This window comes from Erinaceus europaeus, chromosome 16 (assembly GCF_950295315.1).
Source record: "Erinaceus europaeus chromosome 16, mEriEur2.1, whole genome shotgun sequence".
Classification (NCBI taxonomy): Eukaryota; Metazoa; Chordata; class Mammalia; order Eulipotyphla; family Erinaceidae; genus Erinaceus; species Erinaceus europaeus.
Window position 1 is genome coordinate 13751909 of NC_080177.1, and position 18741 is coordinate 13770649.

General features: G+C 42.0%; 1 protein-coding gene across 2 annotated transcripts; it reads left to right on the forward strand.

Moving 5' to 3' along the window:
- The first annotated feature begins 823 nt into the window (after positions 1-823).
- AFG2B (AFG2 AAA ATPase homolog B) lies at positions 824-18387 on the forward strand. Of its 2 annotated transcripts, none has more exons than XM_007517304.3 (8): positions 824-1962; positions 3429-3614; positions 9148-9306; positions 10359-10568; positions 12041-12233; positions 14293-14423; positions 16112-16237; positions 18098-18387. In XM_007517304.3, the coding sequence occupies exons 1-8, from the start codon at positions 868-870 to the stop codon at positions 18263-18265; spliced, it is 2268 nt and encodes a 755-aa protein (XP_007517366.1). In that variant the 5' UTR covers positions 824-867; the 3' UTR covers positions 18266-18387. The 2 variants fall into 2 exon arrangements, with proteins under 2 accessions (XP_007517366.1, XP_060030570.1); XM_060174587.1 differs by lacking the exon at positions 18098-18387 and adding an exon at positions 17863-18067.
- The last annotated feature ends 354 nt before the right edge of the window (positions 18388-18741 follow it).

Sequence of the window (18741 nt, forward strand, 5' to 3'; positions counted from 1 at the left end):
ATTGGTTCTCCCCCTCCTGCTCTGCTGCTGCTGGTCTATACCAAGTCAGCGCCCGGATCTTCCAAACCTGCAGTGGGTCAATATATGCAGCAAGCAAGTAGAAAGACCTAAAAAGACACCATAAAGTTCATAATGAAATAGTGTCTACTTAGACTTTTAAGATACATACCCTCCTCACCTACTTCCTATTACACTTCCCTCAGTCACACACACACACACACACACACACACACACACGCATATTTTCATTTGATTACTGTAGGCCTTTTTGATGAACAGAATTTATGGGGATAAAAATTATATTCCAGTGTAGGAATATAATTCCTACACTGTGTAGGTTGGCACCCAGAGCATCGAAGGTGCCAGGGCTGCGTTGTCAAGTTTCTTCAGGTGCCCTAAGAGAGTGATATCAGAACACTCAAAATGCTGTGCCCATGCGGACAGTCGAGGTTTCTTCACAAAGCAGCAATGTCTCTGTCTAGGCTGATAGTCCAACAGCGCAGCGGAGATACTGGTGCCCCTTAACTAGGGGAAAGGATGCTGCCCGAAGCAAAACAGATGTTTCATTAGTTACGTTGGTTTATTCTGCCTCCCAGGCACCTGTAAGTAAGACCCAGCCCCTAAAGTTTTGGATGGAGCCACTGATTTCGTCAAACGTGACACTACGGCGAAGTAGACCCCACAGCCCTAAAGCCTTGTCCAACTGCGGGCGGGCACTTCCGGCTTCCGCTCCAGGCTAGTAACTAAGCGTCGCTGTTGTGCATGCGCCTCACCTACTTCCGGTGCAGCGACCTTTTCGGCCCGGGTGGAGTTTTTACTTCCTCCGTGCCTGTCTCACTTCCCTCGGTCTAGGTTTCGCTGTGTACGATGGCTCCGGATTCGGGTCCCTTCCCCGAAGGGCCGCTCTTAAAACTGCTGCCTTTAGAGGCCAAGGACCTGGGCACCCAGCGCTGTCGCCTGGGCCCGGCCGCCCTCCGCGCTCTGGGCGCGCACTTGGGCTCGGCCGTGAGGATCTCGCTGCCTGACGGCGGCTCCTGCCTCTGCACCGCCTGGCCGCGGCGCGACGGGGCGGACGGCTTTGTGCAGCTGGACGCGCTGTGCTGCAGCCCCGGGGCGGCCGTGAGGGCGCCGGGCCTCCGGGGGACGCTCCGCCTGAACCAGCTCCGCCTGGTGCCCTGCCCGCCCCTCCGGCGCCTCACCGTGTGGCCGGTGTTGCGGGAGCCGGACAGCGCGCCGGGGACCCCCAGCCCCGCCGCGGTGCTGGAGGCGGCTCAGGAGCTGCTGAGGAACCGGCCGGTGTCCCGCGGCCTCGTGGTGGCGGCCCCGCCCGGGGCCCCCGGCCCGGTGGCGGCGCTGCACGTCATCGGCGGGGCGCCCGACCCGGAGCCGGCCGGCCTGGTCACCCCGCGCACCAGCATCAGCCTGGGCCGCGAGCCCCCGGCGGAAGCGGAGCCCCGGCCCCCGGTGCCCCTGGGGGGCCTCTCGGAAGCGGCCGACTCGCTGCGGGAGCTGCTGCGCCTGCCGCTGCTGTACCCGCGCGCCCTGGCGGCGCTGGGGCTGGCGGTGCCCCGCGGGGTGCTCCTGTCGGGCCCCCCCGGCGTGGGCAAGACGCAGCTGGTGCGCGCCGTGGCGGGGGAGGCGGGCGCCGAGCTGCTGGCGGTGAGCGCGCCGGCGCTGCAGGGCTCGCGGCCCGGCGAGACGGAGGAGAACGTGCGGCGCGTCTTCCAGCGCGCCCGGGAGCTGGCCCGCCGCGGCCCGGCCCTCCTCTTCCTGGACGAGCTGGACGCCCTGTGTCCCAGGCGGGGCGGCGCGCACCGCGCCCCCGAGAGCCGCGCGGTGGCCCAGGTGCTGACGCTGCTGGACGGCGTCGACGGCGACCGCGACGTGGTGGTGGTGGCGGCCACCAACCGGCCCGACGCGCTGGACCCGGCTCTGCGCAGGCCCGGCAGGCTGGACCGAGAGGTAAACAAACTGAGTGCTTGGCGCAGGCTCCAGCAATTCTCGATTTTTTTTTTTTTTTTTTTTTTTTGCTAATGGGGTTGGGTGCGTTAATGCTTTACAGTAAATAGTTGTTGGTACCTGTGCAGAATTTCTCAGTTTTCTGCAAAACACTGACACCCCCAGCCTAGGTCCGTCCTCCTCTACCATCTTGCAGCAGGACCTGAAACAACCCCCCTCCTTCCCCAGAGTATTTTGCTTTGATGCAGTACACCAAACCCAGTCCAAGTTCGGCTTTCTGTTTCCCCTTTCTGTTCTTATTCTCAGTTTCTGGGAGTGAGATCATCCCATATTCATCCTTCTCCGTCTGGCTTTATCTCACATAACATGATTCCTTTAAGCTCCGTCCAAGATGAGGTGAAAAAGGTGACTTCATTCCTGGTAGCCGTGTAGAGTAATACTAACTTTTAAGGGAATCAAGCGTGTTGCAAGTGTATTCAACGTTTATGGTTTGGGAATGAAAAATTAACGTAGGATAACCTCAATAGTTATTGAAGAAGGAGAAGATGATTGAGGAGAACTAAGTAAAAAAAAAAAAGGCATCAAATCTTCTGGATTTATTCATTATCAGTAATCATTCATTATCAGGAATACTCCTTACCCGGGAGGTATTCCTTGAGAGGCCAGGAAGGTTAAGTACTGAAAGCTATCCTAACTTACATGCTTTGTCTCTAAACTGATTTATTATTATTAAGTAGTGAGAGTAGTGGCTAAGTGCTGTTTGAACTTTGTGACACAATAGCCACACACTTATTTTAGTACCTGAGTGGATTTCTTTTTTGAACACTTTTTTGTAGTAACTGTTTCCTGAAGAAGCCTTAAGAACTTCTAGACTTGCTGGATTACTGATGGACCCCAGCTTCCTAGAACTTGGTAGTTTATCAAAAACTAACTCCAAATTCACCAGGTGACGTGTAATTTTCACCGTGCAGCTGTCTAGCTAGTGTTGATACTTACGGAAACTAAGGGTTTTCACCAGTTCAGAATTTTTTTTTTTTTACCTCCAGGGTTATCGCTGGGACTCGGTGCCAGCACTGCGAATCCACTGCTCCCAGGAGGCTATTTCCCCCCCATATTTGTTGCCCTTGTTGCTCTTGTTGTTGTTATCATTGCCATTGTTGTTATTGATGCCATTGTTATTGGATAGGACAGAGAGGAATGGAGAGAGGAGGGGAAGACAGAGAGGGGGAGAGAAAGACACCTGCAGACCTGCTTCACCGCCCGTGAAGCGACCCCTGTGCAGGTGGGGAGCTGGGGGCTCGAACTGGGTTCCTTAGACCAGTGCTTGCGCTTTGCCGCCACCTGTGCTTAACCCGCTGCGCTACCACCCGAACCCCAAATTCAGAATCTTAAGGTTTCTTGAATACATAGTACATACTTTTCAGAGTGAAAACATCTTTAACCCTTTTTTTTGTTTGTTTTGCATATAGGTGGTCATTGGGACACCCACACTTAAACAAAGAAAGGCAATTCTGCAAGTGATCACTGCAAAGATGCCTATCTGCAGTCAAGTGGATTTGGACCTCCTCGCAGACATGACAGTTGGCTACGTGGGCGCTGACCTGAGCGCACTCTGCCGGGAGGCTGCCATGCATGCCCTGCTTCACAGTGAGAAGGTGGGAAGGATTGCTTCCTGGCCACCTATGCTTATTAATGGAACAAATGAATTTTGGTTTAAAAAAGGGTGGAGGTGGGATGGGGCTAGTGAAAAGCTCACCCGCAAAGGCTCGTTTTTTGCCTTCCCTTTGACCCAGGTTTGAGCCTGGGGGATTCAGGGCTGTGGTCTCTTAATGAAAAAAAGGTAGTTAATGTGATTTTTCTTGGAAATTTTATTATCTTCAACAGCTATTATTACATTTTTTGTATACCATTGTATATGTATGTGACAGAAAGTGGGAACAGAGAGCTGTTTTCCAAATCTAGCCGGGCATTTCTCCACATCGCCTTCATAATCCCTGGCCCTGAAGCATGGCCTCAGAATAATCACATCTTTCCCTTTTGACTTTTGTTTTATTTTGAAGCAACTTCAAACTTAGAAATAGTGCAGAAAACAAAGCAGTTTAATGAGTTTGTGTATCTTTCTGCCAGGCTTCCCAATTACACAACATTTACATACTCATTTATAGAAATACATGTAGAGTGTGACAGCTCTAAATATGTATTTTTTTGAAGCATTTGAGAATACAATGCAGTAATAATGCCCCTTTAGCCTTGAAAACATGTGTCTTATTTCCTAAATGCACGGACTTTAGCCATAGTAAGTTTTCCAGACGAGGAAATTAACACTGGCACAGTTCTTTGCCACTCTATATATCTTAATACAGTTTCATTAGTGTCACTAATTTCCTTTATAACAAAACTTTTTTTCAGGAGGAGGGAAGAATTCTGTCCAAGATTACACGTTATATTTTGTTATCATGATTACTCAGTCTTAATCTAGAATCATTCTTCAGTCTTTTCATGACTAACTTATAGAGAATGCAAGCCAGTTAGTCTGTAGACTATTCCTTAGTTTGGTTTTGAGTGATATTTCCTCATGACTTGTTTCAAATTTTGCATTTTGGCAAATATCACAGAAATGCTGTGTTTCTGTTATTACTAAGTATCTTTTGAGCGAAATAACCTTATCTAATCTAGGAAAAGATTGGCCACTTGGAATTTTATTTAGATATTTCTTTGACATTCTGACCTTTTAATTCATGACTTTCTTAAAATACATTTTCCTTAATTTGATTCTGTTCTAGTTATTAGCATAAGATAGGGGTGAAGGTGGGGGGAGGGAACCAGAGCATTACTCTGGCACATGAGGTGCTGGGATCAGACTTGGGGCCTCATGCTTCCGTGTTCAGTGCCGTACTTGCTATGTTACCTCCTGGACCCAAATACTTCCTTTTTTTGTAATATTTAGGATATTAGCTTAAAGATCCACATGTTTACAACATTATAAATCAGTAATCTAATTTTTACATTTACCAAGTAAATCTAAGTCCCTCTGAGACAAAGTTTTAACTCACAGTTGTAACGTTAAAGTTGTCCTTTGATTTGTGATTTAAAAAATTAATTTTGAGCTGTTTAACCTATATAAAGATAATTTATCCTAAATCTGAAATATTTTAAAAAATTATATTAAAGTCCTTCCTCATTTCCTTTTTCCTTATTCTTACACCAGAGATGGAGAAGGAATGACAGACACTCATAAGTCTTCATCTTCTAGATCTAGACTCACAACTGCTTAAAGACTGAATGACAAACCCCATGTATGTTGGTATGAGAACATATATGCCTTTTGAGGGGGAGGATGAGAATACTAAGGGATGGCAAAGGAGATTTATATTTAGGATTCCTTCTGCTTTGAAGTTCCAGGTTTGACCTTGAGCATGTTGGCTTAGGTGGACCAGTCAGCTACCATCATCCCAGGGTGGAGGCCACCGCCACTTCAGGAGGGGCATGCCCAAGTGTAGTTACCACAGGTGATGACTGAGTTCATAAACAACCAGGGGAGTGGAAGGAAGACAGGCAAAAAAGGAAGAAGGGACAGAGGCATCTGGGAAGGTACTGGCTCTATGTTTTTCTTATTTTCCCCAACAGGCAGCTGAGAGCTCGCCACTTACTACCTCTGTCTGTGTGCCAGGCAGGCAAGGAATGCAAGAAAGTTTGTTGGATTTTTGTGATGTGTCCCATTAAAGGAATCACAGTATAGTTTACTATGTATACACAAGATGGGAAAGAATTTTATCTGCCTGGAAGGGTTATGAAACAGTGAAATAATAGAGGCAAGTGATCTTGAACTCTAAATGGAATTTTCAAATGTTAGTGTTATCTAAAAGTGTATTAGTATTCAGATAGTTACCATCAGATTCTGCCAGCAAGTAAAATAAACTGTTACTGAGAACTATTTAATAGTGGCTTTTTTGGGGTGAGAAGTTAAACAAGATTAAAAATGAAGTAAAAATTGTCTGAAATCTTACTTCTGAAGTTATAATTAAAATGAGCATTTTAAAAGAAAACTTTAGAATATTTTTTGCTGTGTACACTTACTTATCTTATGTAAGTAGAATAAAGTTAAAAATGGAAACTTTTGGACAGCTAAATAAAATGTCCAGAATTTGATTTAAGAGGTCAAGTAATACAAATGTTACAAATACTAGGAAAATTTAAGTAACAACAGAAAAGTCTCCTTCATTACAATGTCAAGGAAATTGTAAGAAGGATTCCCTAAAATATAGTCTTAGATTGAAAATGGCCTTTTTAAATATAATGTAAATTTCATGGCCAAAAAATAAATGATTTACCAACTTGGCTATTTGGGCATGGGGAGAAAAACAAAACAAAACATAGACATAGTATCCAAGGGAAATGTACTTAACTGATTTCCCTCCCCCCCAAAGCCCAATTTCCTTGTTGCTATAAATACTGTGAGAACTCTTACAAATCGTTAAGGTGAATAATCCAAGAGTTTGGAGTAGAAAAATAGCTTGGATAGTGTGCCACTTTGCCATGTATGCAACTCCAGTTCTCCAATTAGAGCCTGGTTGCCACCACATTGAAGGAAGCTTAGGTGCTGTGGGCTCTTTCTCTTTCATTCCCTCTCTGTCTCTATCTAAAAATAATTAAGAAAAATAAAGAAATGATTCAAAACTTACAAAGAAGTTGCAAAATAGAGAACTGCTAAACTGTCCAAATTCACTAATTTTTACCATTTTGCCAAACTAGCTTTATAATTCTTTCCCTGTCTGCATTTACGTATAAGCACATATTATTTATCTGCTGAACCACTTTTAAATGAGTTGCATGTATATTAGCCCATCATCCTGAATTTTTTTTTTAAAGATTTTATTTTTTTGTTAATGAGAAAGATAGGAGCAGAGAAAGAACCAGACATCACTTTGGTACATGTGCTGCCAGGAATTGAACTCAGGACCTCATGCTTGAGAGTTCAGTGCTTTATCTGCTGTGCCAACTCCCACTCACTATCCTTAATTTTTTAATGTTTTTCCTAAGCACAAGGATATTCCTAGATACAACAACAGTATGGTTTATACATAATCATTATACAGAATAAATCAAAAGTGACACAACATATTATTCTATCTACAGTTCATATTCTGGTTTTGGTAGTTGTCTTGGTTGTTTGAGCATTCCTTCACTCCAGTTCAGGATCTAGTCCAGTGTAACATACTATATTTAACTTTTACTTTGTTTAATCCTGAATACTTTTGTAGGTTTGTGTGTGTGAGAGAGACACATTTGCCATTGGTGTTTTTAAGGAAACAGGTCAGTGGTATATAGAATGTTTCAATTTGTGTCTTTATAATGTTTCTTTAGATATAAAGAAACATTATGCATGTCTTTGAGGATACTGCACATGTAATAATGTATCCTACTTAGGGTTTCATATGTGATGGCACAAGGTGTTCACTTTCCTTCACTGATAAAGTACCTAGTTGGTGACTGGTGTGATTAACCAATCAGGATTCTGTCCAGTTTCTCCACTGTGCAGCTGGTATTTATTCCCCTTGTTATGAATAAGATATTTGTGATGCCCACACCCACCCCCCCGTCTTTTTTTCCACCAGGATTATTGCTGGGACTTGTGTTTATATTTTATTGTTCCCAGTGGCTATTTCTTTCTTTTTTCTTTTTTAATTTTTATTTATAAAAAGGAAACATTGACAAAAAACATAGGATCAGAGTGGTACAACTCCACATAATTCCCACTACCAGAACTCTGTATCCCATCCCCTCCGTGATAGCTTTCCTATTCTTTATCCCTCCGGGAGCATGGACCAAGGGACGTTATGGGGTGCAGAAGGTGGAAGGTCTGGCTTCTGTAATTGCTTCCCAGTAGCTATTTCTTCTTTTTGATGGAGAGGGAGAGAAGGAGAGGGAGAGCAGGAGAGATACTTACAGTTTCTGGGGGCTGGAGGTTTGAACCTGGGCCCTTGTGCATGGTAACACATGTGCTCCCCCAGGTGAGCCACCAACCTGCCCTAGAGACTCTTCGAAATGGTTCAAATACTTTGCCACCCCAGCTTCCCCCCCCCCACCCCAGGTGAGCATCCATGAATGATTTTGTAAGCTGCGATGCTTGCCCCAAACAGCTTTGGTGGGGGCAGGCTCCAACCTGGGTTGCACACATGGCAAAGCAGTGTACTACCCAAGTGAGCTATTTCTCTAGTCCAGTGCACATAGGCCTAAGTACAGTAATTCTATTTTAAGAAAGTCATTATAGAAAATACTAGAACTTGTGCATAAAAACATTGTTACAACTTGAAAACAAAAGACTAGAAGCGCCCTAGTGCTTAACTGGAGGGTAGTTAAATTATGACACATTCATACGCTAGTGTACTATTCAGTTGTACATGTAATGTACATCATGGTGCCTATAGCTAGCACTGCTGTGTGGTATAAATGAAAGTAGGTTCTAGGCGTTCTCATCACAAAGGAATAATACCCCCCCCCCGCCCTTGTGTCTGTCTGTTAATACAAAGGTGATGTTGGGGTTGGGAAGATAGCATAATGGTTATGTAAATAGACTTGCATGCTTGAGGTACCAAAGGACCCAAATTCAGTCCCCAGCACAATCACCATAAGCCAAAGCTGAGCAGTGTTACGGTTAAAAAAGTAAGATAAGGGGTGGGGCAGTGGTGTACTTGGTTGAGTGCACATGCTGCAATGTGCAAGGACTTGGGTTCGAGTCACTGGTCCCCAACTGCTGGGGAAATGCTTTGCAAATGGTGAAGCAGTGTTGCAGATGTCTCTCTGTCTCTTTTCCTCTCAGTCTCCCTCTTCTGCTTTAATTTCTATGTTTCTGTCCAAATAAAATATTTTTAAAAGTAAAATAAAGATGAATGATAACTAAATTTATTGTGTTTATCATTTCACAATCTATATCAGTCATATAATTGTGCTTCTCACTTGAAACTTAGAAAGTCAGATATATCTCAGCTAGGAAAAATGAGTACTAGGAGAATGTGTGAAAACTATTGACCTTTGTTGGGCTGATGGTCTTTTGTACCATGTGTATAAATGTGTTTGTAATGATAAAACAGATTTACAAATTCAAAAGAGGACTGATGATAGTAGCTGTTGCCACAAAAAGGCTCATCGAATTTTTGGTTTGGTATTTCTTTTTGGGTGTTTCTTCAGAACCAGGACAATCCAGTGATTGATCAAACAGACTTCCTTGAAGCTTTTAAAAAGATTCAGCCCTCTTCATTTCGAAGTGCCATTGGACTGATGGACATCAAGCCTCTTGACTGGGACCAGATAGGGGGCCTTGAAGATGTAAAACTAAAGTTAAAGCAGGTGAGACCGGAAATCTGCTTAAGTCACTAGGACTTTACAGTTTGTTTTATATTATTTTACCTTACCTCAGCCCTGGTGTATGGAGGTGCTGGGGATTGAACCTGAGACCTTAGAGTCAGGCATGGTCATTTTGCATAATCATTATGCTGTCTCCCCAGCCAAGGACATTATAGTTTAAATGTAATGCATTCATGATGGGGGGATGGGAAACCCAGTAATTCAAAAACTGCTATACCCAGCATAGCTATTTCTTTGGGTCATCACATCAACTTAGCTGCCTGACCACTGGACCTCTAAAGACCACATTTGGCATTTCCAAAACCCACCAAGTCAGCTCCAGCTTCACCCCTGAATTCCCAATAGCAGTGAGTACAACCTACTGTTTCATCCTCTTAAGTAAGAGATCTGTCTTCTAAAATGTATAACGATTCCTCTCATGCATGCATGTAAATAACTACCCCTCTGGATTTAGAACATGTTATTTGCGTAAAATGCAATTAGGGATTATGTTTCAAATCCATTTTTTTCCACACCATCACTGTCTGGGACATAGTCATCTTTCTGATTTTTTCATGTCTGCAAACAATAAAAGATTTTAAACCAATATTCCCAGGCCTCTAGGCAAGTTACTTAACTTTTTAGACTTGAATTTCTGCATCTGTACAATTACAGTGATATTCCAGAGACTTGAGGGAGTGCTCAGGCAGAGAAGGAAAAAAATAGCGTTCCCCCTTGAAATGAGAATGAATGAGGGTGTTGGGAGATGGATTACATAAGATTTTGAAAACAGTGTAAGTAAAGAGTTTAGATTTGGTTCTTATTCTATTCCTGGTGGGGCATTATTGAAGGATTTTAAGCTGAAAGTGATGTGACCTGTTGTGGGCTGTAAGATTCCCGACTGCTTTAAGGTGAACGGATTGCATTCCTGACTTACAATAGGTACCTGAGAATTATTGAATAAACAAACACATGACAAAGAGTGAATTATTTGATCTTACCATATGTTGTAACAGTGCTCTTTCTGAGTGCCTTCTCTTTTTCTGTACTTACAGAGTATTGAGTGGCCCCTGAAATACCCTCAGGAATTTGTTAGGATGGGCCTGACACAGCCAAAGGGCCTTCTCCTGTACGGCCCCCCTGGGTGTGCTAAGACCACCCTGGTGAGGGCCTTGGCCACAAGCTGTCACTGCTCTTTTGTATCAGTGAGTGGAGCTGACCTCTTTTCACCTTTTGTTGGAGATTCGGAAAAAGTCTTGTCTCAGGTTTGTTTTCTTTTCTCCCATAAGTTCAGTTTACTTTTAAGTTTTCACATCACATCTTAAGGATAGACCTGTTTTTGAAAATAATACTTTCCCGTCCAAATTGTCTTTTGTTTTCTGATACTTAATTGTTTATAGAACATTTAGTATTATGAAGTATAAGGAAGAAATTCTTCATGATCTGCCTACTGTGAACATTTTGGTGAATATCCCTGGATGTTATATGTTTGTTTCCTTTTTGAACAAAACTAAGGGCAGGTTATACCTTTATTGTGCTTGTTTTTATCATCGGTTTCATTTTAGTTTCAGATGAGAGAGAGCCATAGCTCTGTCCAGTATGGACGACCCTGAGGCTTACCCTGAGCAGCTCAGGCATGCATGTCCCGTGCTCCACTAGTTGGCTAACTCCCCAACTGCAACTGAAATTTCTTCATTAACTTAACATTTTCACTTTTAAAATTTCATAGCAGGGGTTGGGAAAGGTAGCATAGTAAGTAGAGCTTGTTTTGTATGTGGATGCCAATTTTTTTGACCCATTGCCAAGAATGCTCTTATCGCTCTCATTAAATAAATCAATGGTGGGGGCAAGCACTCAGCAATGGAGAGCAGGGCTTACATGATTAAGACGTAAAGTTTGAGCCATGGAGGGACATAGACCTGACGGATCCTCAGGTCCTCTTTTTTTTTTCTTTTCCTTCCTAGAGCATTGATTAGCTCTGGTTTATTGTGGTGTGGGGGATTGCGGATTAAGAATCTTTTTTTTAAATTTTTTTACTTTCCCTTTTGTTTGCCCTTGTTTTTTACTGTTTTTGTAGTTATTGTTGTTATTGATGTCATCGTTGTTAGATAGGACAGAGAGAAATGGAGAGAGGAGGGAAAGACAGAGGGGGAAGAGAAAGACACCTGCAGACCTGCTTCACCACCTATGAAGTGACTCCCCTGCAGGTGGGGAGCTGGGGGCTCGAGACATGTAGCTTATTTTATTTTATTTTAATATTGTTGGATAGAGACAGAGACAAATTGAGAGGGGAGGGGGATGTAGAGAGGGAGAGAGACAGACACCTGTAGCTCTGCTTCACCACTTGTGAAGCTTTCCCCCTGCAGGTGGGAAAAAACCTGGGTCCTTGCGCACTGCAATGTGAGCACTTAACTAGGTGCGCCACCACCTGGCCCCCTGGGATTGAGAACCTATTTGCATAACCATTATGCTATCTCCTCTACCCTTCTTATTAAAATCTTTTTTTGCCCCTTTCTCTTTCTCTTTTTAAATAATCTGAAAAATAAATCAATTTCAAAATGTAAAAATAAGTCAGATTTCATAATGTTAAATGTTCTTTGAAGATGTATTTAACCCATACATAGTAGTCTGTCATTCTTTGTTTTCTTTGTTCATTTCCTGAATGTAATGCAGAAAACAAATTAACATGAATAATGCACAGTGTATAGCTTTTTAAAATTTGTATTTTCCTAACAAGGTGTTTCAGCAAGCAAGAGCACATACTCCAGCAATTGTGTTTTTGGATGAAATTGATTCAATCTTGGGATCTCGGTCAGTTGGCAAAACAGAATGTGATGTTCACGAGCGTGTTCTTTCTGTTCTCCTGAACGAATTAGATGGCGTTGGACTTAGGAGCACAGAGAGAAGAGGAAATAAATCAGAACAACAGGGTAAATACCCAGGAGATGGGGGAAAAACAAATGAAGGGGGGATTTACTAGCCAGAATACACAAAGACCCAGGCCAACATTATTTGTTTTATATGTGATCGGGAGAGAGAATCCAGAGTGCCATTCTGGTGAATACAGCACCAGGCATTGAACTGGGAGCTTTAGGCTTGCAGATCCTAAACTTTACCATGCTGGCTTTTTCAGATAAAGACAGAGATGGAAAGATACCAGAGCAGAAACACTTTGGCCAGCATGGTGGGGACTGTGTTTAAACCTGGGTTGCATACATGGCAAAACAGACACACTGTCCTGGGTCTTGGGTGTGATGTTGTGTACACTCTACCCAATGAGCCATCACTTGGCCCTAGTTTTATTATTTATTTTAATGAAAGGGAGAGAAGAACACTGTTCACCTCTGGTTTATGGTGATCCTGGGGATTGAACCTGAGACCACCCTAGTGTCTGACATGAATGTCTGCTGAGCAACCATTGTGCTGTCTCACTGGTTCTTAGTTTTATTTCTAAATTCTGAAGAACCAGTGTCATCCTTGTAAATTTTTTTAATGTGAAACAAGAGAAAAAAACATTATCTAATTTCCAAATATCTTTGTAGTTGAAAATGTTTAGTTTTCTTGAGGGATGGGTTTCCTTGTTCATAATAAAATTAAAATGACCGTTAGAAGGAAGTCCACTTCCTTTCTGAGTCTCTTCTCTTTGGTATACCTAAGCTTTGAAACAGATAATTAAAATATATATATATTTATTTACTTTGGGTAGATACAGAAATCAAGAAGGAAGGCAAAGAAAGAGAGAGGTCTGCAACACTGCTTCTCTGCTGCTTGGTGGGGATCCAGGGCTTGAACCAGGACCCTTGTGCTTAACCAGGTGCACCATCACTGGCCCTGTATAAGATAATTTTCTTTTGGGGGCTGGGCGGTAGCACAGCGGGTTAAGCACAAGTGGCACAAAGCGCAGGGACCGGCGTAAGGATCCTGGTTCGGGCCCCCGGCTCCCCACCTGCAGGGGTTCACTTCATGAGCCGTGAAGCAGGTCTGCAGGTGTCTATCTTTCTCTCCCCCTCTCTGTCTTCTCCTCTCTCCATTTCTCTCTGTCCTACCCAACGACGAATGACATCAATAATAACAATAATAACTACAACAACAAGGACAACAAAAGGGGGAAAAATGGCCTCTAGGAGCAGTGGATTCATGGTGCAGGCACTGAGCCCCAGCAATAACCCTGGAGGCAAAAAAAAAAAAAGATAATTTTCTTTTATTCTTGTTTGTTCTTATTTGCTTCCCACTTATAAATTTGCTCCGCAGAAGCTCCTTAAGAATATATGACACAGTTTAGAGAGTCCCATAAGGTTTCCTAATTAAATCTTCTGAGTGCAGAAAGTCCTTCTGTAGTATCTGACAGGCGTTCATGTATTGTTTGCAAAATAAATTAGATACAGAGAGCTCATTACTTATATCATGTCACTGGTGGACTACTTGGACTATTCAGTTCAACTGTGTTTAATGGTGGGTGTGTGGAGGGCTCTTCCCTGGCTGCTTTTAGATAATAGTACTTTTTTTTTCCTATTATTTATTGGATATAGATAGCCAGACATCGACAGGGAAGGGGGTGATAGGGAGGGAGACACCTGCAGCCCTGCTTTGCCACTCACAAAGCTTTCCCTCTGTAGGTGGGGACGGGGGCTTGAACCCGTGTCCTTGTACATTGTAACGTGTTCTCAACCAGGTGCACCACCACCTGGCCCCAACAGTCCTCTTTGAAGTTTTAGGTAAATGAAAGTTTTGCTGTCATTTTCTGCCTCTGGAAAGAAAGCTGTTTCCTGCATTGGTGCAGGACTGTGCTGCTTCTCACAGGGATTGCTGATCCTCAGGAGTGGCTGCTCCCTCCACTGTGTGCACCCAGCACCAATTTGCTGTGGGTACTTTGATATCAAAAAGTGGTCAAATAAGCATTCTGGGCCTAATAATTTGCTTACAGTTAATAGGTCTTCTGGTTTATAGTCTGTTTTTTAATGTTAACAGTCACATTGTATTTTCCGTCAGACTTTCAGGAAGTTTTGAACCGCAGTGTTATGATTGTTGCGGCAACAAATAGACCTGACGTGTTAGATGATGCCTTGCTAAGACCTGGAAGAATAGATAAGATTATCTATATCCCACCTCCAGATGAGAAGGTAATTCTTTAGCACATTTCCTATAGTTCCGCTTATCCACACTTTTCAGCTTTTGTATCTTTAGAAACGTATGGCTAACCTCAAGGACAGGGAAAAATAGAAATTTTCAGATCTGCTTCGCTGCTCAGGAAGTGTGTGTCCCCCACCCCCACATTCCTGCATGTCGGGAGCAGGGGCTTGAACCCAGGTCCTTCTGCATGGTAATGTATGCACTCAACCGGGTGCACCACTGCCCTGCCCCACAAGAGACTCCTTTATCAACATGCCAGTGTCTGTGCTAAGGAGCCCTGCAGAGCTGAATCCTAAACTGGATGTAGTGTATGTGGTTTGCTTTACTGGCCCTGTTTTCAGAGAAACACAAGCCTCTAATTATATTAAAGAGGTTTTGACAGTCATCTGTGTCAGCATCCTTATTTTACAATGGAGGATTCAGAGATTATATGATATACCCATACTCAAAGAATCAGTAAATCGTTTACCCTTAACATTCAGACCAACCAACAGTGATAAAAGACACAGAAAAGGAATCTTTGGAATATATCGAGTTTTGAAGAAATGTAAAGTAGGGCTGGGAAGAGAGATAGTACGTATGCAAAAAGGTTTGCATGCCTGAGACTCCAACAGAATCCCAGATTCAAATCCCTGTACCACTATAAACCAGAGATGAGTAGTGCTCCAGTTCAAAAAAGAAAAAAAAAAAAGGCATGGAAAAATAGTTTTATTATATTTTCTCAACATGGTAGTTTGATAGTTCATGTGTTTTCTTTTAAATCCAGTCTGATAGCACTGTTAGTGCCCAAAAGGAGGTTCATGTGTCTTTTAAAGAGCTGTGTCTTTGGAAAACATACATACATACACTTTTTTTTTTTTTCCCCAAACCCAAGCATTGTTCATCTCTGGCTTGTGATGTCGGCCAGGGATTGAACCTAGGACTTGTGAGCCTCAGGCATGGGAGTCTTCTGCATAACCATTGTGCTATCTCCCTGGCTCTACGATTGGCAATTAAAAAACTTTTTTTTTTTAAAGATTTTATTTATTTGTGAGAAAGACAGGAGTAGAAAGAACCAGACAGACATCACTCTGGCGCATGTGCTTCTGGGGATCGAACTCAGGACCTCATGCTTGAGAGTCCAAAGCTTTATCACTGCACCACCTCCCGGGCCACTTTTTAAAAAAATTTTTTATTATCTTTATTTTTTTATTGGATAGAGAAAGTCAGAAATCGTGAGGGAAATAGAGAGGGTGAGAGACAGAGAGACACCTGCAGTACTGCTTCACCACTTGTGAAGCTTTTCCCCTGCAGGTGGGGATTGAGGGCTCGAACCCAGGTTCTTGCATATTGTAACATGTGTGCCCAACAAGGTGTGCTACTACTTGGCCCCTTAAAGTTTTTAAACTTGTCATGTGAGCACTTGCTGAATTAATGTTTCTTACCCCTTCCAAAGAAGTAATAACCTTTAATTTTTAATTTTTTTTTTCAAATAACCTACTTGTACATTCTCTGTAGCGTGGTAGGAACTCTAACTGGAAATGCTTCATTGGGTTGTCGGAAGTGTTATGACGTATGTTATGACGTATGGTTCTCAAAGCGAACATGCTGCTTGGATTTTACGGCAGCCCAATAATACAGCTTTGTGTCAAATGTAAGTGCTAAAAAAGTTATAAACATACTGTTTATTTTGTTCCAGGGCAGGCTTTCGATTTTGAAAGTGTGCACCAAAAACATGCCGTTAGAGTCTGATGTTTCCTTGGCAGACCTGGCAGCAGAAACGTGTTTCTTTTCTGGAGCTGATCTTACAAACCTCTGCAAAGAAGTAAGTCGACTGGTGGAGAGACCTGTGGCTCATGACTTTTCTTTGTTTATTCAGCTCTTATTCATGCGTTGGCATTTACTCTGAGACTCTGTGTGGCAGATGCCATTCACGGTGAAATAGAAATGGACAGGTGGAACCTTTCCTCTTGCCAGAGCTTGAAGCTTATAGGGCTGTGCAGAGACAATTCATGGTATTCACTAAGCAATTGGAAATAACACGTTTCCAGCTGTCAGCAAAGCTTATGGTCCTGTGGGCACATCTAGCACCAAGTCAGACTTGGGAGTATTAGGAAGGCTTTCCATGAGAGGTTGACCCTGTGTAAACTGAAATTGGGAAGATTGGGAGGGAGTTAACCAGGCTAAGGGAGGGAAAAGCAGTGGTTGAGGTGGAGGGAATACAGTGTACAGGGAGAATAAAACACATGGACGGATTGTTCAGCTGTTAGAACATAAAACTTTCGTTCTTTTTTTTCTTCTTTTTATAATGTATTTATCTTAGAACCAGAGTATCACTCTGGCACATGCGATACTAGGGATTGAACTCATGCTTGAAAGTTCAGTACTCTATCCACTGTGCCATCCATCAGCAGGGCCACTAGAGCATGAACCATTCATGCCAGGACTCTAGAGGCCACAGGTCCAATCCCTGGCACCACCAGAAGCCAGAAATGAGCTGTGTTCTAATAATAAATAGCAAATAAATTGAAAAAAAAATGTGCAGATGGAGTAAGAGAAGGCATAACATTGAAGAGGTGACCAAGACCAGATTTACCCTGGTAAGCCACTTGAAGGCATTTAGTTTTATTGAGGCAAAGGAAGTTAATTGTGGTTTTTCTTTTTAAATGATTTTTCATTAAATTGAAAATCTAAGAAAAATAGCTCCTAAGGATACAGCTTGCTGTATCCTCTTGTTATATTAATTATCAAACCGTATATCATTCTCGGTACTGGACATACTTCTAGAAGGAACACTTGGGGCAAGAAAAAGAGTACTAATAACACCCTACAAGCTTCTACTGGCTTTTTACAATCTGCTGAATCATCCTCAAAGGAAATCCCTTTTCTCACTTCTAGCAGTGGCCGTGTATATCTTTTCCTATTTCCTTTTTAAATGTATGATTCTGTTTGTGAAATTGACTCCTAGTTTTATCTGTAGCTGCAGTTCGGTTATTTTCATCATTTTGTAATAGTCTAGTGAATGTTTGGGTTGCTGCCCTTTTGCTATTATAAATTATATGAAATCTTGCCTGATGTCATATCTGTAAGTTTTTGTATATACTTACAAAGATAATTGTTTGGTCATAGAATACATGTTTTGTGGTCCAAGAGGTGGCGCAGTGGATAAAGCACTGGGTTCTTAAGCATGAGGTCCCGAGTTCAGTCCCTGGCAAGAACCAGAGTGATGTCTGGTTCTTTCTCTCCTCCTATCTTTCTCATTAATAAATAAACAAAATCTTTTTTTAAAAAAAGAATACATGTTTTATCTGTTCTGTTCCTTTATGATCAGTGCTGTGTCTGCTAAAAAATTCTACTCTAAGGTCAGGAAGATAGTATTTCATCTTAAAAATACATATATGTGCTTCTGGTTTATGTATTATTCTGCACCTTTTCTTTTTTCCCACTTAGGGCAAGAGTGTAATCGAGAAGAAAAGATAAGAGATTTTAATTTTATTTAATATGTTTCTTAAATTTCTATTTGTGATTAATGGTAGTTTATAAGGCTATAAGATTGCATGCACTTAATATTTTTAATGTCATGAATTTTAGGATTCTGTGAAATGACACTGAGATTCTTACATTTAGATTTTAAAGTTTCACCATATATTTTTAAAGTTAATTATTTTTCTCTTTATTCTCTTAGGCTGCCTTGCTGGCTCTCCAGGAAGATGGACTGGATACAGCCACAGTGAAACAAGAACATTTTCTAAAATCACTTAAGACTGTGAAACCATCCTTAAGTCACAAGGATTTGACTTTATATGAAAACTTATTTCAGAAACAAGACTTTGCTGACTTGGAGGATATTTAAAAATGACATTCCTGCTCATGGATTGGAACTTGGACTTGCTTTGTAGCTTACATTTTTATACTTTGGGAGTTTGTATATATTTTATTTCCTGTAAATTAAAAAGAAAAGCCATGTTTTATAAATGAAGAATTCACGTTGTTTCTAAAAGATATATTTAAAATCCCTTAGCAGGAGGAAAGTAGTTGTATGGGTGTTTATATCACAGTGATTTCGAAATGGTGGTTGTTTTTTGGTGATCTTTTTTAAACCTTATTTTGAAATAATTTCATAGTTTAAAAAAAAATGCAAGAATAGTACAACTCTGTATTCTTAACCCAGATTCACCAGTTTTTACCATTTTGCCGTATTATAGAGTGTTTTTCTGGATAGATCTTATCTAATGCCCCTTTTACTTCAATAATACTTTAGTGTGTATTTCTTTCAAGTAAGGTTATTATTTTATTTTGTATCACCATAGTTATCAAACTCAGGAAATT